We start from the raw sequence: 19,154 nt of genomic DNA on the forward strand, positions 1-19,154 counted from the left end.
GTGTCGGCCAGGATATTTCCAGGGAAATAACGGGGGCCAGGTCCCCCACGGGCACCACCAGGCCTCTGCCTCCTCCTCCTCCTCACTCCCTGCTGCATTTCCCCGGGGAAACCTTATCCCAAAGCTTGCCCAGAGCCCGCAGGATTTGCTCCAGACGCTTCTCCAGGGATCCCCCTGGCTTGGCCCGCTGCAATTCCAGGCTGGAATCAGCCCCGGGCTCTCCCGGGATGCCTCAGGACAGGGTGTCCCCCCCGAGGAGAGGCTCATCCCCTGTGCCCCCCACCTGGGCAGGTGAGAACCGAGCCCAAACAGCTCCTGAGGAGCTGCGGCGATTCCCGGGATCCGTCCCGGAGCAGGGAGCGCTCCCCGCCGTGCCCCGGGCGGTGGCAGCTGGCACGGGAGCGGCGTTTGGTGTAATAAGGGCCGGCTTTGGCTTCTTCCTCAGCCCTCAGTCATTTCCTGACCTGTGTCACCTCCGCCGGGGCTGCTCCGGGGCTCTGGGGCCGCCCCCCAGCTCACACCGGGGGCGCCGGGGCTCCTTCCCCACCCCACCAGGTGACCCCGGGCTCGGAGAAGAAGGGGAAGCGCAGCCGTGTGTACAAAAATACCTCTATTGCCCACCTGGCCGGAGCTCAGCGGGGCCCGGCTGCCCCTCGGGGCCGGATCTGAGTCCGTGGCCGAGCTCTGGGGCAGCCCCAGCGCAGCCCGGGACCACCGGGAGCAGAGCCAGGGGCCGCCCCGCTGCCGGCAGCCGGGACCCCATCCCCACTCCGGGCTCCCATCCCCACTCAAGGCTCCCATCCCCACTCCGGGCTCCCATCCCCACTCCGGGCTCCCATCCTCACTCCGGGCTCCCATCCGAGCCCCCATCCCCACTCCAGGCTCCCATCTCCACTCCGGGCTCCCATCCTCACTCTGGGCCCCCATCCGAGCCCCCATCCTCACTCTGAGCCCCCATCCGAGCCCCCATCCTTACTCCGAGCCCCCATCCGAGCCCCCATCCTCACTCTGGGCCCCCATCCGAGCCCCCATCCTCGCTCCGGGCCCCCATCCCCACTCCGGACCCCCATCCTCACTCCGAGCCCCCATCCTCACTCCGAGCCCCCATCCTCGCTCCGGGCCCCCATCCTCACTCCGAGCCCCCATCCTCACTCCGAGCCCCCATCCTCGCTCCGGGCCCCCATCCCCATCCTCGCCCCCACCCCTGCTCCGGCCCCGCTCAGGGCTCCAGGTCCCGGGAGAGCCTCAGCAGTTCCCTCTGGCTGTCGATGGCTCTCAGGTGCTGCAGGTAGGCCCAGGTAGAGACGGGGTTCCGCACGCTCAGCGACTGCTCCGAGCCTGCGGGGAGGGGTCGGGGCTCGGCTGGGGTCCCCTCCATCCCCCCCCGCTGAGCCTCCCCATCCCTGCGGGGTCATCCCACGGATCCCCCCGCGCTGCCTCCGTCACCCCCAAACCTCCACACCACCCCAGGACCCTCTCCCGGCTCAGGGACCCCCACCCAGGGGGTTGGGAGCCCCCCGGGGCCGGACCAGGGGTGGGATTGAAGAACTCCAGACGCACACGTGGAGATCCTGACGGCCTTGGCGTCCTCGGGCCGGTGCGGGGAGCGGGTCCGCAGCGGGGACAGCGGTGCTGGGTGGGGACAGAGAGAGTGGGGGCTCAGCCCCGTCCCCGGGGGCTCAACCCCATCCCCGGGGGCTGCTCCGAGCCCCCTCCCCAGCTCCTGGGAGCGCTCACCGTGCGCGTGGCCCCGGCAGCGCTGCAGGACTCGCACGGTCTTGGCCATCATGTGCTGTGGGTGAGGCACAGAGGTCACCTGCTGCCACCTGGCCACACCTGGATCCCCAAAATCTCTGTCCCTGCCACCGCCACCGTCCCGGGACCCCGCTGGCTCTGCGTGCCGGGGGACGGGGGGGCAGCAGGGCCCTTGGAGGGGTCACCAGGGAGCCACCACCCCCCTCACCATCTTCTCGAAGTTGATGAGGTTCTCGGCCAGCGTGCGATTGCCCTCGTGGATGAAGGTCATGTCTGGGGGGGGGGGTTTGGGGGTCAGAGCGGCGCCCCCGGGAGCGCTGGACACGCCCAGGGGGTCCCCAAAACCGGACACCCACCTTTGAGCAGGAGGGGCATGAAGGGGATGATGGGGGGGCTCATCTTGGCCACGGCCAGGCGATAAACGCGGTGGTTCCACGACGGGTCCTGGGCGTGGGGGGGACACGCGGGGATGGGGGGGACAGCAGCACCCCCTCCCCACTGCTGCAGGGACAAATCCTGCCGGGAATGGGGACACGGGGGGGGACAGGGGGACACGGGGGGGACAGGGGGACACGGGGGGACAGGGGGACACGGGGTGACAGGGGGACACGGAGGGGGACAGGGGGACACGGGGTGACAGGGGGACACGGGGGGACAGGGGGACACGGAGGGGACAGGGGGACACGGGGGGGGACAGGGGGACACGGGGAGGACAGGGGGACACGGGGGGGGACAGGGGGACACGGGGGGTGACAGGGGGACACGGGGGGTGACAGGGAGACACGGGGGGGACAGGGGACACGGGGGGACAGGGGGAAACGGGAGGGGACAGGGGGACACGGGGCTGACAGGGGGACACGGGGGGCACAGGGGGACACGGAGGGGGACAGGGGACACGGGGGGCACAGGGGGACACGGGGGGAACAGGGGGACACGGATCAGGAGGGGCTGCACTCACCAGCATCCGCTCCAGGGCCGAGTGCAGCTTCCGGATCTTGTGGGGCAACCTCTGCGCAGGGACGGGATCAGGGGGCTGGCACCTGCCTGTCCCTCCCCAGAGACCCCCGGCCGCCCCACGCCCCCCCCCCCCGGCCCCCCTGGCACCTCCCGCTGTCCCCTCCATGTCCCCCCGCAGTCACCTCCCAGGTCTTGGCCAGGCGCGTCACTGCCGTGTTGCTCACACCAAACATCACCGCGAAGAAGGAATTCAGGTTCTTCTGCTCCTTGAGGCTGCAGGCGGTGACGGGTCAGGGACGGGGACAGGGGACAGGGACACAGGCAGGGACACAGGGACACGGACAGGGACACAGGGACACGGACAGGGACACAGGGACACAGGGACAGGGACACAGGGACACGGACAGGGACACAGGGACACAGGGACAGGGACACAGGGACACAGGGACACAGGGACACGGACAGGGACACAGGGACACAGGGACAGGGACAGGGACACAGGGACACAGGGACACAGGGACAGGGACACAGGGACACAGGGACACAGGGACACGGACAGGGACACAGGGACAGGGACACAGGGACAGGGACACAGGGACACAGGGACACAGGGACACGGACAGGGACACAGGGACACAGGGACACAGGGACAGGGACACAGGGACACAGGGACAGGGACAGGGACACAGGGACACAGGGACACAGGGACACAGGGACACAGGGACAGGGACAGGGACAGGGACACAGGGACAGGGACAGGGACACAGGGACACGGACAGGGACACAGGGACACAGGGACACAGGGACAGGGACACAGGGACACAGGGACAGGGACAGGGACACAGGGACACAGGGACACAGGGACACAGGGACACAGGGACAGGGACACAGGGACACGGACAGGGACACAGGGACACAGGGACACAGGGACACAGGGACACGGACAGGGACACAGGGACACAGGGACACAGGGACACAGGGACAGGGACAGGGACTCACTGCGCCGCCAGTTTGATGAACTTGCGGAGGAGCTGCGCCCGCCGCCCGAGCTCGGGGCACAGGCACAGCTCGGTGGCCACCCAGAACTGCAGCTCGTTGAAGCGCCGCATCACCCGCGCCAGGTTGGCCGTGGTGACCTCGTGGAACTTCTGCGGCCCCACGATGTAGTGAATCATTTCCACCTGGGGGACCCGGCAGGTGAGGGGTGTCCCGAAACGCCCCCTCCCCTCCCCTCCCTCCCCTCCCTCCCCTCCCCTCCCTCCCTCCCGACCTGGTGGATGCTCTTGAAGAGGTTCCAGTCGTAGTCGGTGAGGTGGCTGGCCAGGTCCTTGGAGCTGATCAGGTCCAGGCTGTCCGAGGAGCCGGCGTGGGGGCCCAGCTGCTCAGGGTGGGGGGTCTGGGCACGGGACAGGACCCCTGACCCCTCCTGCCCTCCCGGGGGGGACAGACACCCCAAACAGAGGCCAACCCCTCCGGGGGGGGGTCTTCCCGGTGCCGCCCAGCCCGGACCCCCACCCCGCACTCACCAGGTTGCCCAGCTCGTCCGCGGTGACCACAAAGAGCCTCTCGTTGAGCCCCAGCGCCGTGAAGACCCCCACGGCGTCCTGCGGCAGCACGGCTCGCTCTGCGGGCAGGGAACGGCGGGCGTGGGCCAGGGGACGGATCCCGGCTGGCCACGGGGACAAGGCCACCCCGGGGGACCCCCCTCACCTCCGGCCGAGTTCACCTTGACCAGGACGTGCTCCCGGTCCCGGCCCAGCCGCGGCGCCAGGGCCCGCAGGACATCCCGCACCGAGGCGTTCACGGGCAGCACCGACACCAGGCACGAGTGGTCGGCCCTGAAGATCTCGTAGGGCACTGGGGAGGGGACAAAAGGGACCTCAGTGTCCCCTCGCCGCCGGGGAAGGTCCCCAGAGAGGGGGCAGTACCTTTGTCCTGGGCTCTCAGGGCGCTGGTGCTGTCCAGGATCGCGTCCTCGGGGGTCCCGAGCCACATTCCCGAGCTGCGGGGCTGGGAAAGGGGGGACGGAGGGGAGGATGCGGCCCCTGACACCGCCCCTCGTGTGCCGTGTCCCCAAGGGACAGAGGACACCCGGATCCTGCCCTGTCGCCCCTCAGGGGGTCCCTACCTTGGGCTGGGGGGACACGCTGCCGTCACCGTTCTCCATCCTGCGGGAGGGGAAGGGATGGAGCCGAAATTCCCGCGGGGAACAGAACCGGGAACGGCCACCCCCGGGATTCCCCGGTCACCCCCGAGCCCCCCCGGTCACCCCCGAGCCCCCCCGGCCACCCCGGCTGTGTGTGACACCCTCGCCACGGCCGGGAGCCCCCACACCGGGGACAAAGTCGCCCCAAAAAGCTCCAGGGAAGCGCAGCCCCCCGAGGCACGCGGGGAGAGGGACACGGGCAGCCGCGGTGGCATCGCGGGGACACCGGGGGACATCGGGGGACATCGCGGGGACACCGGGGGGACATCGGGGTACACAGGGGGGACACCGAGAGACATCGTGGGGACATCGGGGTACACCGGGGGACATCGGGGGGACACCGGGGGGCATCGTGGGGACATCGGGGGACACCGAGAGACATCGTGGGGACACCGGGGGATAACGGGGGATAACGGGGGACACCAGGAGACATCGAGGGACACCGGGGGGACACCGGGGGATAACGGGGGGTAACGGGGGACACCAGGAGACATCGAGGGACACCGGGGGGACACCGGGGGGACACCAGGGGACATCGAGGGACACCGGGGGGACACCGGAGGGACACCGGGGGGACACCGGGGGGACACCGGGGGGACACCGGGGGATAACGGGGGACACCAGGAGACATCGAGGGACACCGGGGGGACACCGGGGGATAACGGGGGATAACGGAGGACACCGGGGGGACACCGGGGGACACCGGGGGACACCGGGGGGACACCGGGGGACTCACGCTCGGGGCCTCCTCCGCTCCTGGCCCTGTTCCTGTCCCAGCCCGCCCAGCTGGGGGTCGCGGCTCGCCAGGTCCGCCAGGTTCTGCGGGGGCAGGGGGCGCGGGGGTGAGCGGGGGGAGGTCCCCGCCGGTCCCCGCGGTGTCCCCGTGTCACCCTGGCCGTACCTGCAGCAGCGCCGTGGTGCTGCGGTCGCCCTGCAGCAGCCGCCCGTAGAGCAGCACCCACTGGCTGACGAGCCGCAGGATTTTCCGCCGCTTCCGCAGGGAATAGGCAGCCTTGTCCTGCTCCGAACCTTCCAGAGGCTCCGCGCGGAAACTGGGACCGGTCAAGGGCACCAGTAAAAGGTGGAGAGGGGCGGGGACCCCCAGGGATGTCACCCCGGGGAGATGGGGACGCGCCGAACAGCCTAAAAGGGGATTTGGGGCTCCCCCAGATGACAACGAGTCCCCAGCCCAGTCCGCCCAGTTGCGGCAGCAGAAGGATACTGGTGCAGCAGGGCCCGGCAGAGCTGCGAGGTCGGCATGAACACGGTGTAGGTGAGCAGGAAATCCCCCAGCAGCGTGTCTGGAGGGAGCGGGGACACCGTCACTGCTGTCCCCAACGCGCTGGGGACACGGGGACAGCAGCCAAGGGTCCCCCGGTGCTCTGTTTGGGGTGTCCCCAACACGGGGAGCGCAGCCAAGGATCCCCCGGTGCTCTGTTTGGGGTGTCCCCAACACGGAGACCCTGCCTGGGGTGTCCCCAACACGGGGACCCTGCCTGGGGTGTCCCCAACACGGGGACAGCAGCCGAGGATCCCCCCGTGCTCTGTTTGGGGTGTCCCCAACACGGGGACAGCAGCCGAGGATCCCCCCGTGCCCTGCCAGGGGTGTCCCCAACACGGGGACAGCAGCCAAGGGTCCCCCGGTGCTCTGTTTGGGGTGTCCCCAACACGGGGACCCTGCCCAGGGTGTCCCCAACACGGGGACCGTGCCCGGGGTGTCCCCAACACGGGGACCCTGCCTGGGGTGTCCCCAACACGGGGACCCTGCCCAGGGTGTCCCCAACACGGGGACCGTGCCCGGGGTGTCCCCAACACGGGGACCCTGCCTGGGGTGTCCCCAACACGGGGACCCTGCCCAGGGTGTCCCCAACACGGGGACCGTGCCCGGGGTGTCCCCAACACGGGGACCGTGCCCGGGGTGTCCCCAACACGGGGACCGTGCCCGGGGTGTCCCCAACACGGGGACCCTGCCCGGGGTGTCCCCAACACGGGGACCCTGCCCGGGGTGTCCCCAACACAGGGACCCTGCCCGGGGTGTCCCCAACACAGGGACCCTGCCCGGGGTGTCCCCAACACGGGGACCCGCGGGAGGGGCCGGACGCTTCGTGTGGGAAGGAAAATCGCGGGGATCCGGCAGGAGGCGGCCCCGGCTGGGATTTGTGACCCGCTGGGGACATCTCCCGGCTCCCGGCTTTCTCCTCTCCGGAGGCAGAGGGAGACCGAGAGGCGCCGCAGAGGAGCCGCTCCCGGCCCGCAGCTGCCGCCCTCTCCCGGCCTCGCCTTTTGGGATTTTTATCGGTTCCAGGGCAGGATTTGGGGTTGGAGGAGCCCCGCTCCCGGGTGTCCCCATCTCCGGGTGGCTCGGACACCCGCACCTACCCACGGGGTCGTAGAGGGTGGCATCGAGCCTCATGAACTCCAGCAGGTGCTCCAGGATCTTCTCGGGGGTCCCGGCCATCACCAGGTACCTGCTGGGGACAGCGGGGACAGCTCGGGGTGAGGTCCCCGCTCCTCTTTGTCCCTTTGGTCCTCCCAAAAAGTGCCCCGAGAGGCTGGGGGGGGCAGAGGAGCGGTGGGGGCTGCTCAGGGGACAGGGACAGGGACAGGGACAGGGGACAGGGACAGGGACAGGGACAGGGTTAGGGACACGGACAGGGACAAGGACAGGGACCGGGACAGGGGACAGGGACAGGGACAGGGACAGGGGACAGGGACAGGGATAGGGACAGGAACAGGGACAGGGGTGTCACCTGCCATAAGAGGACAGGGACAGGGACAGGGACAGGGACAGGGACAGGGACAGGGACAGGGACAGGGGACAGGGACAGGGTTAGGGACACGGACAGGGACAAGGACAGGGACAGGGACAGGGACAGGGACAGGGACAGGGACAGGGACAGGGGACAGGGACAGGGATAGGGACAGGAACAGGGACAGGGGTGTCACCTGCCATAAGAGGACAGGGACAGGGACAGGGACAGGGACAGGGACAGGGACAGGGACAGGGACAGGGACAGGGACAGGGACAGGGGTGTCACCTGCCACAAGGGCACAGGAATGTCACCTGCTGTGACGGGACAGGAACAAGGACAGGGCTGTCACCTTCTGCCAGGGGACAGGGATGTCACCTGCCACAAGGGCACAGGAATGTCACCTGCTGTGAGGGGACAGGGGACAGGGATGTCACCTGCTGCTCCGCGCCGAGGCCGCCTGGCCGCCGCCCCCCTGCAGGTCCTTCTGCAGCACCAGCACCACCTTCCCGTGCTCCTTCAGCCGCACCGTGTTGGCCTCCACGTCCTGGGGGCGACCGGGGTCAGCCCGGCCGGGATTCCAGAAAATTCCACCCAAAACCGGCTGGGAACGGAGCCCCCCCCGGGCCCCACCTTGAGGATGCGGTTGAAGTCCTGCTTGTCCACGCGCAGGAAGTGACAATTGTCCTCCCGCAGGAGGATGGTGGCGGCCCGAGGGGCGTCGTTCACCAGCGCCAGCTGCCCGAAATCGTCCCCTTCGTGCAGGGTGGCCACCAAACCCTGGGGACAGCACGGGGTGAGGGATGGGGACATTGGGGTGGCCACCAAACCCTGGGGACAGCACGGGGGGTGAGGGATGGGGACATTGGGGTGGCCACCAAACCCTGGGGACAGCACGGGGGGTGAGGGATGGGGACATCGGGGTGGCCACCAAACCCTGGGGACAGCACGGGGGTGAGGGATGGGGACATCGGGGTGTCCCTGGAGTGTCCCTGGAGTTCAGGGTGTCCCCAAGCCCTGGGGACAGCACGGGGGTGAGGGATGGCGACATGGGGGTGTCCCCAAGGTGTCCCTCCCGCGCAGGGTGGGGGGACAAACCCACCTTGCCGTGGGTGACCACGTTGACCGAGCCCTTCCAGATGATGTACCAGGAGGTGCCTTTGTCACCTTGGCTGAACACTGCGACAGCGGCCGGGAAAAGAGGGAGGACAAGGCAGAGTTTGGGGCACGGCTCCGCTGTGGCCGGGCTGGGGACCCCGAGTGCCCCCCGTGACTCACGGACGGTCCCCGCACGCTGGTGACCCTCGAACATCAGCACGGCCGCCAGCTCCCGCTTCACCTGTGCCGGGGGACAGCCCTGTCACCCCCGGCAGGGCCAGGAGGGGACACGGGGGGTGGGGAAATGCGGCTGAGCGAGGCACGGAGGCTCAGGCAGGGAGGAGAGGGGTGCAGGAGGATTTGGGGAGCAGGGGGGGAGGCTCAGGCAGGATGGAGAGGGGTGCAGGAGGATTTGGGGAGCAGGGGGGATGCTCAGGCAGGATGGAAAGGGGTGCAGGAGGATTTGGGGAGCAGGGGGGAGGCTCAGACAGGATGGAGAGGGGTGCAGGAGGATTTGGGGAGCAGAGGAGGATGCTCAGGCAGGGAGGAGAGGGGTGCAGGAGGATTTGGGGAGCAGGGGGGGATGCTCAGGCGGGATGGAAAGGGGTGCAGGAGGATTTGGGGAGCAGGGGGGGAGGCTCAGGCAGGGAGGAGAGGGGTGCAGGAGGATTTGGGGAGCAGGGGGGAGGCTCAGGCAGGGAGGAGAGGGGTGCAGGAGGATTTGGGGAGCAGAGGAGGAGGCTCAGACAGGATGGAAAGGGGTGCAGGAGGATTTGGGGAGCAGGGGGGAGGCTCAGACAGGATGGAGAGGGGTGCAGGAGGATTTGGGGAGCAGGGGGGGAGGCTCAGACAGGGAGGAGAGGGGTGCAGGAGGATTTGGGGAGCAGGGGGGATGCTCAGGCAGGGAGGAGAGGGGTGCAGGAGGATTTGGGGAGCAGGGGGGAGGCTCAGGCAGGATGGAAAGGGGTGCAGGAGGATTTGGGGAGCAGGGGGGGAGGCTCAGACAGGGAGGAGAGGGGTGCAGGAGGATTTGGGGAGCAGGGGGGATGCTCAGACAGGATGGAGAGGGGTGCAGGAGGATTTGGGGAGCAGGGGGGGAGGCTCAGGCAGGGAGGAGAGGGGTGCAGGAGGATTTGGGGAGCAGGGGGGGATGCTCAGACAGGGAGGAAAGGGGTGCAGGAGGATTTGGGGAGCAGGGGGGATGCTCAGGCAGGATGGAAAGGGGTGCAGGAGGATTTGGGGAGCAGGGGGGAGGCTCAGGCAGGATGGAAAGGGGTGCAGGAGGATTTGGGGAGCAGGGGGGAGGCTCAGGCAGGATGGAAAGGGGTGCAGGAGGATTTGGGGAGCAGAGGAAGAGGCTCAGACAGGGAGGAGAGGGGTGCAGGAGGATTTGGGGAGCAGGGGGGATGCTCAGGCAGGATGGAAAGGGGTGCAGGAGGATTTGGGGAGCAGGGGGGAGGCTCAGGCAGGATGGAAAGGGGTGCAGGAGGATTTGGGGAGCAGGGGAGGATGCTCAGACAGGATGGAAAGGGGTGCAGGAGGATTTAGGGAGCAGAGGGGGAGGCCTGGGGGGGAATTAATGGGATTCAGGAGGATTTGGGGCTCGGGAGCGGCCCAGGGGACACCCCGAGGGATTTGGGGACACGGCGGCGCTCACCGAGTTGGAGAGATGAGCCACGGCTTTGATGTGAAGCAGCTCCTCAAAAATCAGCTCCAGCTCGTCCTGCGTGCGCTGGGCAGGCCTGGGGGGCGCGGGGGGTCAGCGGCTCCCTGTGCCCCCCACCCAGGGCCCTCTCCAACCCCCTTCCCTCCTCGGGTGACATCCACAGCAGCCCCTTGGCTGCTCCAAACTCCCCCTGAGGTCCAAAAAGAGTCGGGAAGGTCCAGAAGAGCCCCCCGGGACCCCCCTTGGGGCACTCACGGCTTGCGCAGGGCCATGGAGAGCAGCGCGTCGGGTCCCAGCTGCGCCAGGAACCCCAAAGCCTCCAGCAGCTCCTCGGGGTCCCGCGGGCCCGCTCCGGGCTCCGGGCTCAGCTCCAGCTCGGCAAAGCGATAAAATTGAGTCTCCTTGTCCTGGAAGTGCCACTCCTGCCTCACTGCGGGGCGACAGCGGCGCTCAGCTGGGCTCTGCAGCCCTCCCCGGGACCCCCGGGACCCCCCCAGACCCCCGAGACCCCCGGGACCCCCGGGACCCCCGAGACCCCCGGGACCCCCGGGACCCCCGGGACCCCCGAGACCCCCGGAACCCCCGGGACCCCCGGAACCCCTGAGACCCCCGGGACCCCCGGGACCCCCGGGACCCCCGGGACCCCCCCAGACCCCCGAGACCCCCGAGACCCCCGGGACCCCCGGGACCCCCGGGACCCCCGGGACCCCCGGAGCTCTCACCGTGTGTCAGGACCCCCCCGTCCAGCAGCACCTGCCCGATGCCCACGGCCTGGCCGCGCGTCTGGACGGCGGCACCGGAGCTCAGCAGCCAATCCACCAGCTCCTTCCCCGAGCAGCACTGCCTGGGGAGGGGGACAGGGTGTGAGAGACCCCCGGGACGGCGCCCCCAGAGCCCCCCCCGAGCCCCCCCGAGCCCCCGGCCCACCGGTGGTGCCGCAGGTGGTGTTTGTGGTCGCGGATGAGGCCGGGCCGGGAGCTGCTGAGGTGGGCGAAGAGGAGTTTGCCGGCTCTCCAGATCTTCTCCGGGGATGCCTGAGGGTGGGAGGGGGACAAGGGGGGTCGTGGGTGGGGGGCTGGGTTGCCGCCTGTCCCCACAGCACCCCGGGGTGGCCATCGCCCACCCCAGGAATGGCCGAGCCCAAGGGGGGACCACGACTCCGGGATGTGGGGGTGCTCCGGCTCCTCGCCCCCCCTCGGCCTCCCCAAATTCTGGTCCCCGGGGGCTTCCCCGCCCTCCCCCCACCTGGGTGATGCTGTGTCCGTAGTCCAGGCTGGATTCCGAGTCCAGGAGCGGCGTCTGGAAAACCAAAGGGGAGGGGGTTGGTGGCTGGGGGGGCTCTGCTGTGCCCCCCTCGGGGGTGGGGGAGCCCTGGCACCCCCAGATCTTCACCAGGGGAGGGGGAAACTCCGCAGATCCCGAATCCAGAACCCAAACCCTGAACCCAGCCCCCAGCTCGGGAATCCAGACCCCCGGGTTTCCCCACCTGGAGCTCACTTCCCTCCGGCCGGGGATGCTCCGGGTGAAATCGAACCCCGGGGAGGGGCGAGCCCCTGTCCCCGCAGCCCCTCCGGGGTGGCCGGGAGGAGCTGGCCGAGCAGGGACCGGGACAGCCGGGCTCGCTCCTGGCCACGGCCCTGGATAAACAACCCCGGCCCGCACCAGTCAGACCAGTTCCCGGCCCCGGGAGCGCTCACCCGGCACGGCCGCCCTTCCGAGGGACCCCCACCCGCACGGGGGGCACCCCCAGGGGGATTTTGGGGTCCCCTCCCGGTGCTGTGGGGGGTCCCCGGGAGGGCACCCAAAAAGCGGCGTCTCCAGGGGTCCCCCCGGGATCTGCGGGCAGGGAGGGGCTGGAGCGGTGGCGGGGACGGTCCGGATGGAAGGCCCAATTAAGGGAGCGGAGGGCAGGGATTAATTAATGCGGGATCCTCAGGGCTCAGCCGCCGCCTGCTCCCAGCGCTCGGAGACGGCTCGGGAGGAATTCGAGGAGCGGGAGGGAAAGGAGCGGCTCTGGGAATGCCGCAGGTCCCGGGGCGCGGTGGCACCGGGGCTGGGACACCGCTCCTGTCCCCGCGGGGCTGTCACCAACACAGGGACACCGCTCCTGTCCCCGTGTGACTGTCACCAACCCTGGGACACCGCTCCTGTCCCCGCGGGGCTGTCACCAACACAGGGACACCGCTCCTGTCCCCGTGTGACTGTCACCAACCCTGGGACACCGCTCCTGTCCCCGCGGGGCTGTCACCAACCCCGGGACACCGCTCCTGTCCCTGTGTGACTGTCACCAACACAGGGACACCGCTCCTGTCCCCGCGGGGCTGTCACCAACCCTGGGACACCGCTCCTGTCCCCGTGTGACTGTCACCAACCCTGGGACACCGCTCCTGTCCCCGCGGGGCTGTCACCAACCCCGGGACACCGCTCCTGTCCCCGTGTGACTGTCACCAACACAGGGACACCGCTCCTGTCCCCGCGGGGCTGTCACCAACACAGGGACACCGCTCCTGTCCCCGTGTGACTGTCACCAGCCCTGGGACACCGCTCCTGTCCCCGCGGGGCTGTCACCAACCCTGGGACACCGCTCCTGTCCCCGTGTGACTGTCACCAACCCCGGGACACCGCTCCTGTCCCCGTGTGACTGTCACCAACACAGGGACACCGCTCCTGTCCCCGCGGGGCTGTCACCAACACAGGGACACCGCTCCTGTCCCCGCGGGGCTGTCACCAACACAGGGACACCGCTCCTGTCCCCGTGTGACTGTCACCAACACAGGGACACCGCTCCTGACCCCGTGTGACTGTCACCAACACAGGGACACCGCTCCTGTCCCCGCGGGGCTGTCACCAACACAGGGACACCGCTCCTGTCCCCGTGTGACTGTCACCAACACAGGGACACCGCTCCTGTCCCCGTGTGACTGTCACCAACCCAGGGACACCGCTCCTGTCCCCGCGTGACTGTCACCAACACAGGGACACCGCTCCTGTCCCCACGGGGCTGTCACCAACCCTGGGACACCGCGTGACTGTCACCAACCCTGGGACACCGCTCCTGTCCCCGTGTGACTGTCACCAACCCTGGGACACCGCTCCTGACCCCGCGGGGCTGTCACCAACCCTGGGACACCGCTCCTGTCCCCGTGTGACTGTCACCAACACAGGGACACCGCTCCTGTCCCCGTGTGACTGTCACCAACCCCGGGACACCGCTCCTGTCCCCGTGTGACTGTCACCAACCCTGGGACACCGCTCCTGTCCCCGCGGGGCTGTCACCAACCCCGGGACACCGCTCCTGGTCACCAACCCCGGGACACCGCTCCTGTCCCCGCGGGGCTGTCACCAACACAGGGACACCGCTCCTGACCCCGCGGTGATGTCACCAGTGCCGGGACACCGCTCCTGACCCGGCCACACTGTCCCCAAGGCAGGGACGCGGTGACTCAGGCTCTCTGCAAACTCTGCCGAGCCCCGTGACGGCCGCGGGGAGCAGGAACCGCTCCGAGCAAATGTTTGCGGAACGGGAGCCGGGAGGCGGCGGGGCCGCGGAGCTGCTGCGGGGACACGGAGGTGTCACCCCGTGGGTGCGGGAGGTCCCTGTCACCCGTGGGTGCAGGTCTGTGTCACCCCAGGGTGCAGGTCTGTGTCACCCCCGGGTGCAGGAGGTCCCTGTCACGCGTGGGTGCAGGTCTGTGTCACCCCTGGGTGCAGATCTGTGTCACCCGTGGGTGCAGATCTGTGTCACCCCAGGGTGCAGATTTGTGTCACCCCGTGGGTGCGGGAGGTCCCTGTCACCCGTGGGTGCAGGTCTGTGTCACCCCTGGGTGCAGATCTGTGTCACCCGTGGGTGCAGATCTGTGTCACCCCAGGGTGCAGATCTGTGTCACCCGTGGGTGCAGATTTGTGTCACCCCCTGGGTGCAGGAGGTCCCTGTCACCCGTGGGTGCAGATCTGTGTCACCCCGTGGGTGCGGGAGGTCCCTGTCACCCGTGGGTGCAGGTCTGTGTCACCCGTGGGTGCAGATCTGTGTCACCCCAGGGTGCAGATCTGTGTCACCCCCGGGTGCAGGAGGTCCCTGAACTGTCCCTGGGTCCATGCCGAGCGATGCCCAGGTCCCCAAAGCTCCTCTGCTGTCCCCCCGCAGCGAGCTCTGTCCTTGGGGCACCGGGCCAGCTCCAGCCACTCTCCAAGGACACCGAAAGAGACACAAAAATCCCGCTCCAGGATCAGATTCCTCCTTCCCGAGGGTTCCTCACTGCCGGGGCGGCTCTGGAGTCACCCAAACCCTCCCGTTGTCCCCAAACCCCCCGTTCTGGAGCACCCAGCCGCGGGTCGGGACCTTCAGGACGCCCCCCAAGCTCCCCCCTCCTTGCCACGGCTCCAAGCAGCTTCCTAAGGAGTTGCCTTTTCCATTTTCCTGCCCACGGGACGCGCCGGGATCCTGCCTTTCTCCAGGATTCCGGCAGCGCCGGGCGCCCGGCCAAGGCCGCCAGCGGCCGTTCCGCGCCCGCGGCCGCTTTTGTTTGGGATCCCGAGGAAAACAAGAGCGGCTATTTCGGGCTCCGGAGAAAGTCCTCGCCCATCCGCAGCCTCCGCTGGCCGGGGCTCGGATCCCCCGGGAGGGTCTCGGATCCCCCGGGAGGGGCTCGGATCCCCCGGGAAGGGGCTCGGAACCCCCGGGAGGGTCTCGGGTACCCCGGGAAGGGGCTCGGAACCCCCGGGAGGGTCTCGGGCACCCCCGGGAAGGGGCTCGGAACCCCCGGGAGGGTCTCGGGTACTCCGGGAAGGGGCTCGGATCCCCCGGGAGGGTCTCGGATCACTCGGAAGGGGCTCGGATCCCCCGGGAAAGTCTCAGATCCCCCGGGAGTGCCTCGGATCCCCCGGGAGGGTCTCAGGGACCCCCGGGAAGGTCTCAGGGACCCCCGGGAGCTCCGCTGGCCCTGCAGCGGGGGCTGGCACAGAGGCACTTGTCTGCCACTTGTCACCGGCACGGTGGCACTTGTCCCCATGGAAGGACGCCGATGTCCTTTGGAGCAGGGAGGGATCTGAGGGATCTGAGTCCCCAGGAGGGATGAGACGGAGCCAGGACGCCGGGAGGAGTTTCCAGGAGCTTCCAGTGACGGGGACAAGGCACAACAGTGCTGCTCCGAGGCACAGCCAGGCTTTTCCCTGCTGCTCACCTGCCCCGGGAACGGCTGTGCTGGGATAAAATCCCCTTTTCCCTGCTCAGATCGGCTCCTGGAGGCTCCCCCCGGCCGCAGGTACCCAGGTTTATCCCAGATTTATCCCAGTTTATCCCAGATTTATCCCAGTTTATCCCAGGGATGCTCCAGGCTTCCCAGGTTTAGCGCCCCTCAAAAGCCCTCCCCAAAATCCATTCCTAAAAGCTCCGGAGAGAAAAATAAATGGGGAAAAAAAGGGAAAAAGAAAGGAAAACTCTTCTCTGGGAGGGATCCCCTGTGCTCCATGGAAGGGCCCAGAGGGGAGTTGTCCCTCTAAAATAATTCCATTTTTTCCCTTGAAAAGTGTCCCGGGTCAAGCAGAGCGGGGAGGGGAAGGACGCAAAGCTCCGGAAGCTCTGCCAGGGCTCCAGGGTCACCTCCCCGCCCAGAGGGGACATCGAGGGGCCGAGAGCAGGACCCGGGACCCCCGCGACCCCCCAAGGGACAAATTCCAGCTGCAGGAATGTCCCGTCGGGAATCGGGAATGTCCTACCGGGAATGTCCTACCGGGAATGTCCAACCGGGAATGTCCTACCGGGAATGTCCTTCCTGCCGGGGGCCGGGCCGGGATGCGCCGCCGGGCACCTGGCACCGGGCTCGCTTCACGCCTGGCCGCCCGTTCCGCTCCGCTCCGCCCGGACACGGGCTCGGGGCGGGCGGCTGGGGAAGTGTTCAGCTCACCTGCAGCCTCACCTGGCTCCTCGTGCCCTCACCTGGCTCCCTAAAGCCTCACCTGGCTCCTCGTGCCCTCACCTGGCTCCCTAAAGCCTCACCTGGCTCCCTGAACGCCTGGATTTACTCACTCCCTGTGCCCTCACCTGGCTCCCCGTGCCCTCACCTCGTTCCCTGCAGCCTCACCTGGCTCCTGGTGCCCTCACCTGGCTCCTGGTGCCCTCACCTGGCTCCTGGTGCCCTCACCTGCACGCCTGGCCTCCCTCCCCGTGCCCTCACCTGGCTCCTTCCACCCTCTCCTGGCTCCCTGCACTCCTGGACCCCCTCCCATCCTCTCATTCCCGGATTCCCGGTGCTGGGGGACCCTCGGCCAGCGGATTCCCTGGATCCGGGACACGCTCCCCACTCCCCCAGAGGATTCCCTGGATCCGGGGCAGGATCCCCGCACTCCCCACTCCCCCAGAGGATTCCCTGGATCCGGGACAGGATCCCCGCTCCCCCAGAGGATTCCCTGGATCCGGGACACGCTCCCCACTCCCCCAGCGGATTCCCTGGATCCCAGACACGCTCCCCGCTCCCCCAGAGGATTCCCTGGATCCCGGACACGCTCCCCGCTCCCCCAGCGGATTCCCTGGATCCCGGACACGCTCCCCTCTCCCCCAGAGGATTCCCTGGATCCGGGACACGCTCCCCGCTCCCCCAGAGGATTCCCTGGATCCCGGACACGCTCCCCACTCCCCACTCACCCAGAGGATTCCCTGGATCCCGGACACGCTCCCCACTCCCCCAGCGGATTCCCTGGATCCGGGGCAGGATCCCCGCACTCCCCACTCCCCCAGAGGATTCCCTGGATCCCGGACACGCTCCCCACTCCCCCAGAGGATTCCCTGGATCCCGGACACGCTCCCCACTCCCCCAGAGGATTCCCTGGATCCCGGACACGCTCCCCACTCCCCCAGAGGATTCCCTGGATCCCGGACACGCTCCCCACTCCCCGCTCCCCCAGCGGATTCCCTGGATCCCGGACACGCTCCCCGCTCCCCCAGAGGATTCCCTGGATCCCGGACACGCTCCCCGCTCCCCACTCCCCCAGAGGATTCCCTGGATCCCGGACACGCTCCCCACTCCCCACTCACCCAGCGGATTCCCTGGATCCGGGGCAGGCTCCCCCCGGCCCCCTCCAGCCGCACCTCGTAGCTGGAGCTCCGGAACAAATGCATCCTCCTGAGCAGCCCCGAGAGCCGGGCTCCGTCCCCTCCGGGACCCCCGGGGGGCTGCGGGGGGGCGGCGGCGGAGCCTCTCCCCGGCTCCAGCCCCGCTCGCCCCGGCCCCGCGCCCCTCCGAGCCCCCCCGGCCGCTGCCCCCGGCCCGGCCCCGCGCAGCTTCATGCGGCGGCGGCGGCGGGGGGGGACGAGGCCATCGCGGCCCCGGGGCTGCTCCGCGGCTCCTCGGGACGGGGCCGGGCTGGGGAGCGGCTCCTCCGCCGCCGCCGCCGCTCCGGGCCCGCCCCGGGCACGGGAGCTCCGCCCGAGCCCCTCCCCGGCTCCCACGGCCCCGCAGCGGGACCCGAACGGGACCCCCGAGATCGGCGGTGGGGAGGGGGCACAGCCCCAGGGACCCCCCCTCACCCCGGGCCTGGATTCTGGGGGGGCTTCAGGAGCTCCTGAGCACCTCAATGAGAGGTTGGGGTTTGGGGTTTGGGGGGGTCACAGATTGGGGTTTTAGGGGGTCACAGGTTGGGGTTTGGGGGTCACAGGCTGGGGTTTGGGGGGGTCACAGGCTGGGGTTTGGGGGTCACAGGTTGGGGTTTGGGGGGTCACAGGTTGAGGTTTGGGGTTTGGGGGGGTCACAGGCTGGGGTTTGGGGGGTCACAGGTTGGGGTTTGGGGGGGTCACAGGTTGGGGTTTGGGGGTCACAGGTTGAGGTTTGGGGGGGTCCTGGCCAGTTTGGTGGGGGAAAAACAGGACCCCGAGGGGCGGGGAAGTGGGAGGGGGTTTGTACTGGGAGTGATTTATACTGGGAATTGTTTATACTGGGAATGGTTTATACTGGGAATGGTTTACACTGGGAATGGTTTACACTGGGAATGGTTTGCGCTGGGAATGGTTTACACTGGGAATGGTTTACACTGGGAATGGTTTGCGCTGGGAATGGTTTACACTGGGAATGGTTTACACTGGGAATGGTTTGCACTGGGAATGGTTTGCCCTGGGAATGGTTTATACTGGGAACGGTTTATACTGGGAACGGTTTATACTGGGAATGGTTTATACTGGGAATGGTTTGCACTGGGAATGGTTTATACTGGGAATGGTTTATACTGGGAATGGTTTGCACTGGGAATGGTTTATACTGGGAATGATTTACACTGGGAATGGTTTATACTGGGGAAGTGGCCCCCAGCTGGAGCGAGGCCCAATGGTCCTGGGAGAGCTTTTGGCAAAAAAAAAAAAAAAGAAATAAAAAAGAGAAGAAGGAACTTTGGGGTTTGTTCCAAAAGGAGCATTTAGTTTTTGAAATAAATCCCAATTTTTCAAATTCAAATCTGCCTTTGGGTGGGCCCCCACCCTAACTGGAGCAGGGATGGGAAACATCAGCTGGACTCAAGGAATTTGGGGAAAGAACCTTGAGCCTCCCCTGCTCCGCCTCTTGCTGGGGCACCCGAGAGGCTCTGGGGGGGTCACACCGGGGTCCCCAAATCTGTCCCTCCCGGGACAGGGACCCCGATCCTGAGCCTTCCTCCCCGCCTCTCCCTCCTCCCCGATCGCTTTTCCCGGGGATTTTCCCGGGATTCCTGGAGGCTCCGGGATCACAACAAGCTCCCCCGT

The 19,154-nt window shown here is 68.2% G+C and overlaps 1 protein-coding gene across 2 annotated transcripts; it reads right to left on the minus strand.

Annotated features, from left to right (window-relative positions):
* Positions 1 to 590: 590 nt before the first annotated feature.
* Positions 591 to 17,771, minus strand: RAPGEF3 (Rap guanine nucleotide exchange factor 3). Of its 2 annotated transcripts, none has more exons than XM_086870464.1 (27): positions 17,463 to 17,771; positions 11,678 to 11,731; positions 11,360 to 11,466; positions 11,155 to 11,276; positions 10,688 to 10,862; positions 10,424 to 10,508; positions 8,947 to 9,007; positions 8,771 to 8,847; positions 8,302 to 8,448; positions 8,106 to 8,215; positions 7,298 to 7,386; positions 6,141 to 6,219; positions 5,820 to 5,970; positions 5,655 to 5,737; positions 4,841 to 4,880; positions 4,641 to 4,722; positions 4,423 to 4,569; positions 4,239 to 4,336; positions 3,983 to 4,108; positions 3,712 to 3,893; positions 2,895 to 2,985; positions 2,714 to 2,764; positions 2,112 to 2,199; positions 1,964 to 2,028; positions 1,738 to 1,792; positions 1,561 to 1,632; positions 591 to 1,338 (listed from the first exon to the last, which is right to left on the minus strand). In XM_086870464.1, the coding sequence occupies exons 1-27, from the start codon at positions 17,712 to 17,714 to the stop codon at positions 1,220 to 1,222; spliced, it is 2,808 nt and encodes a 935-aa protein (XP_086726590.1). In that variant the 5' UTR covers positions 17,715 to 17,771; the 3' UTR covers positions 591 to 1,219. The 2 variants fall into 2 exon arrangements, with proteins under 2 accessions (XP_086726590.1, XP_086726589.1); XM_086870463.1 differs by having other exon boundaries at positions 7,298 to 7,389.
* Positions 17,772 to 19,154: the final 1,383 nt, after the last annotated feature.

The sequence above is a fragment of the Cyanistes caeruleus genome, chromosome 32 (assembly GCF_971803275.1).
Source record: "Cyanistes caeruleus chromosome 32, bCyaCae1.hap1.1, whole genome shotgun sequence".
In the NCBI taxonomy this organism is placed as follows: domain Eukaryota; kingdom Metazoa; phylum Chordata; class Aves; order Passeriformes; family Paridae; genus Cyanistes; species Cyanistes caeruleus.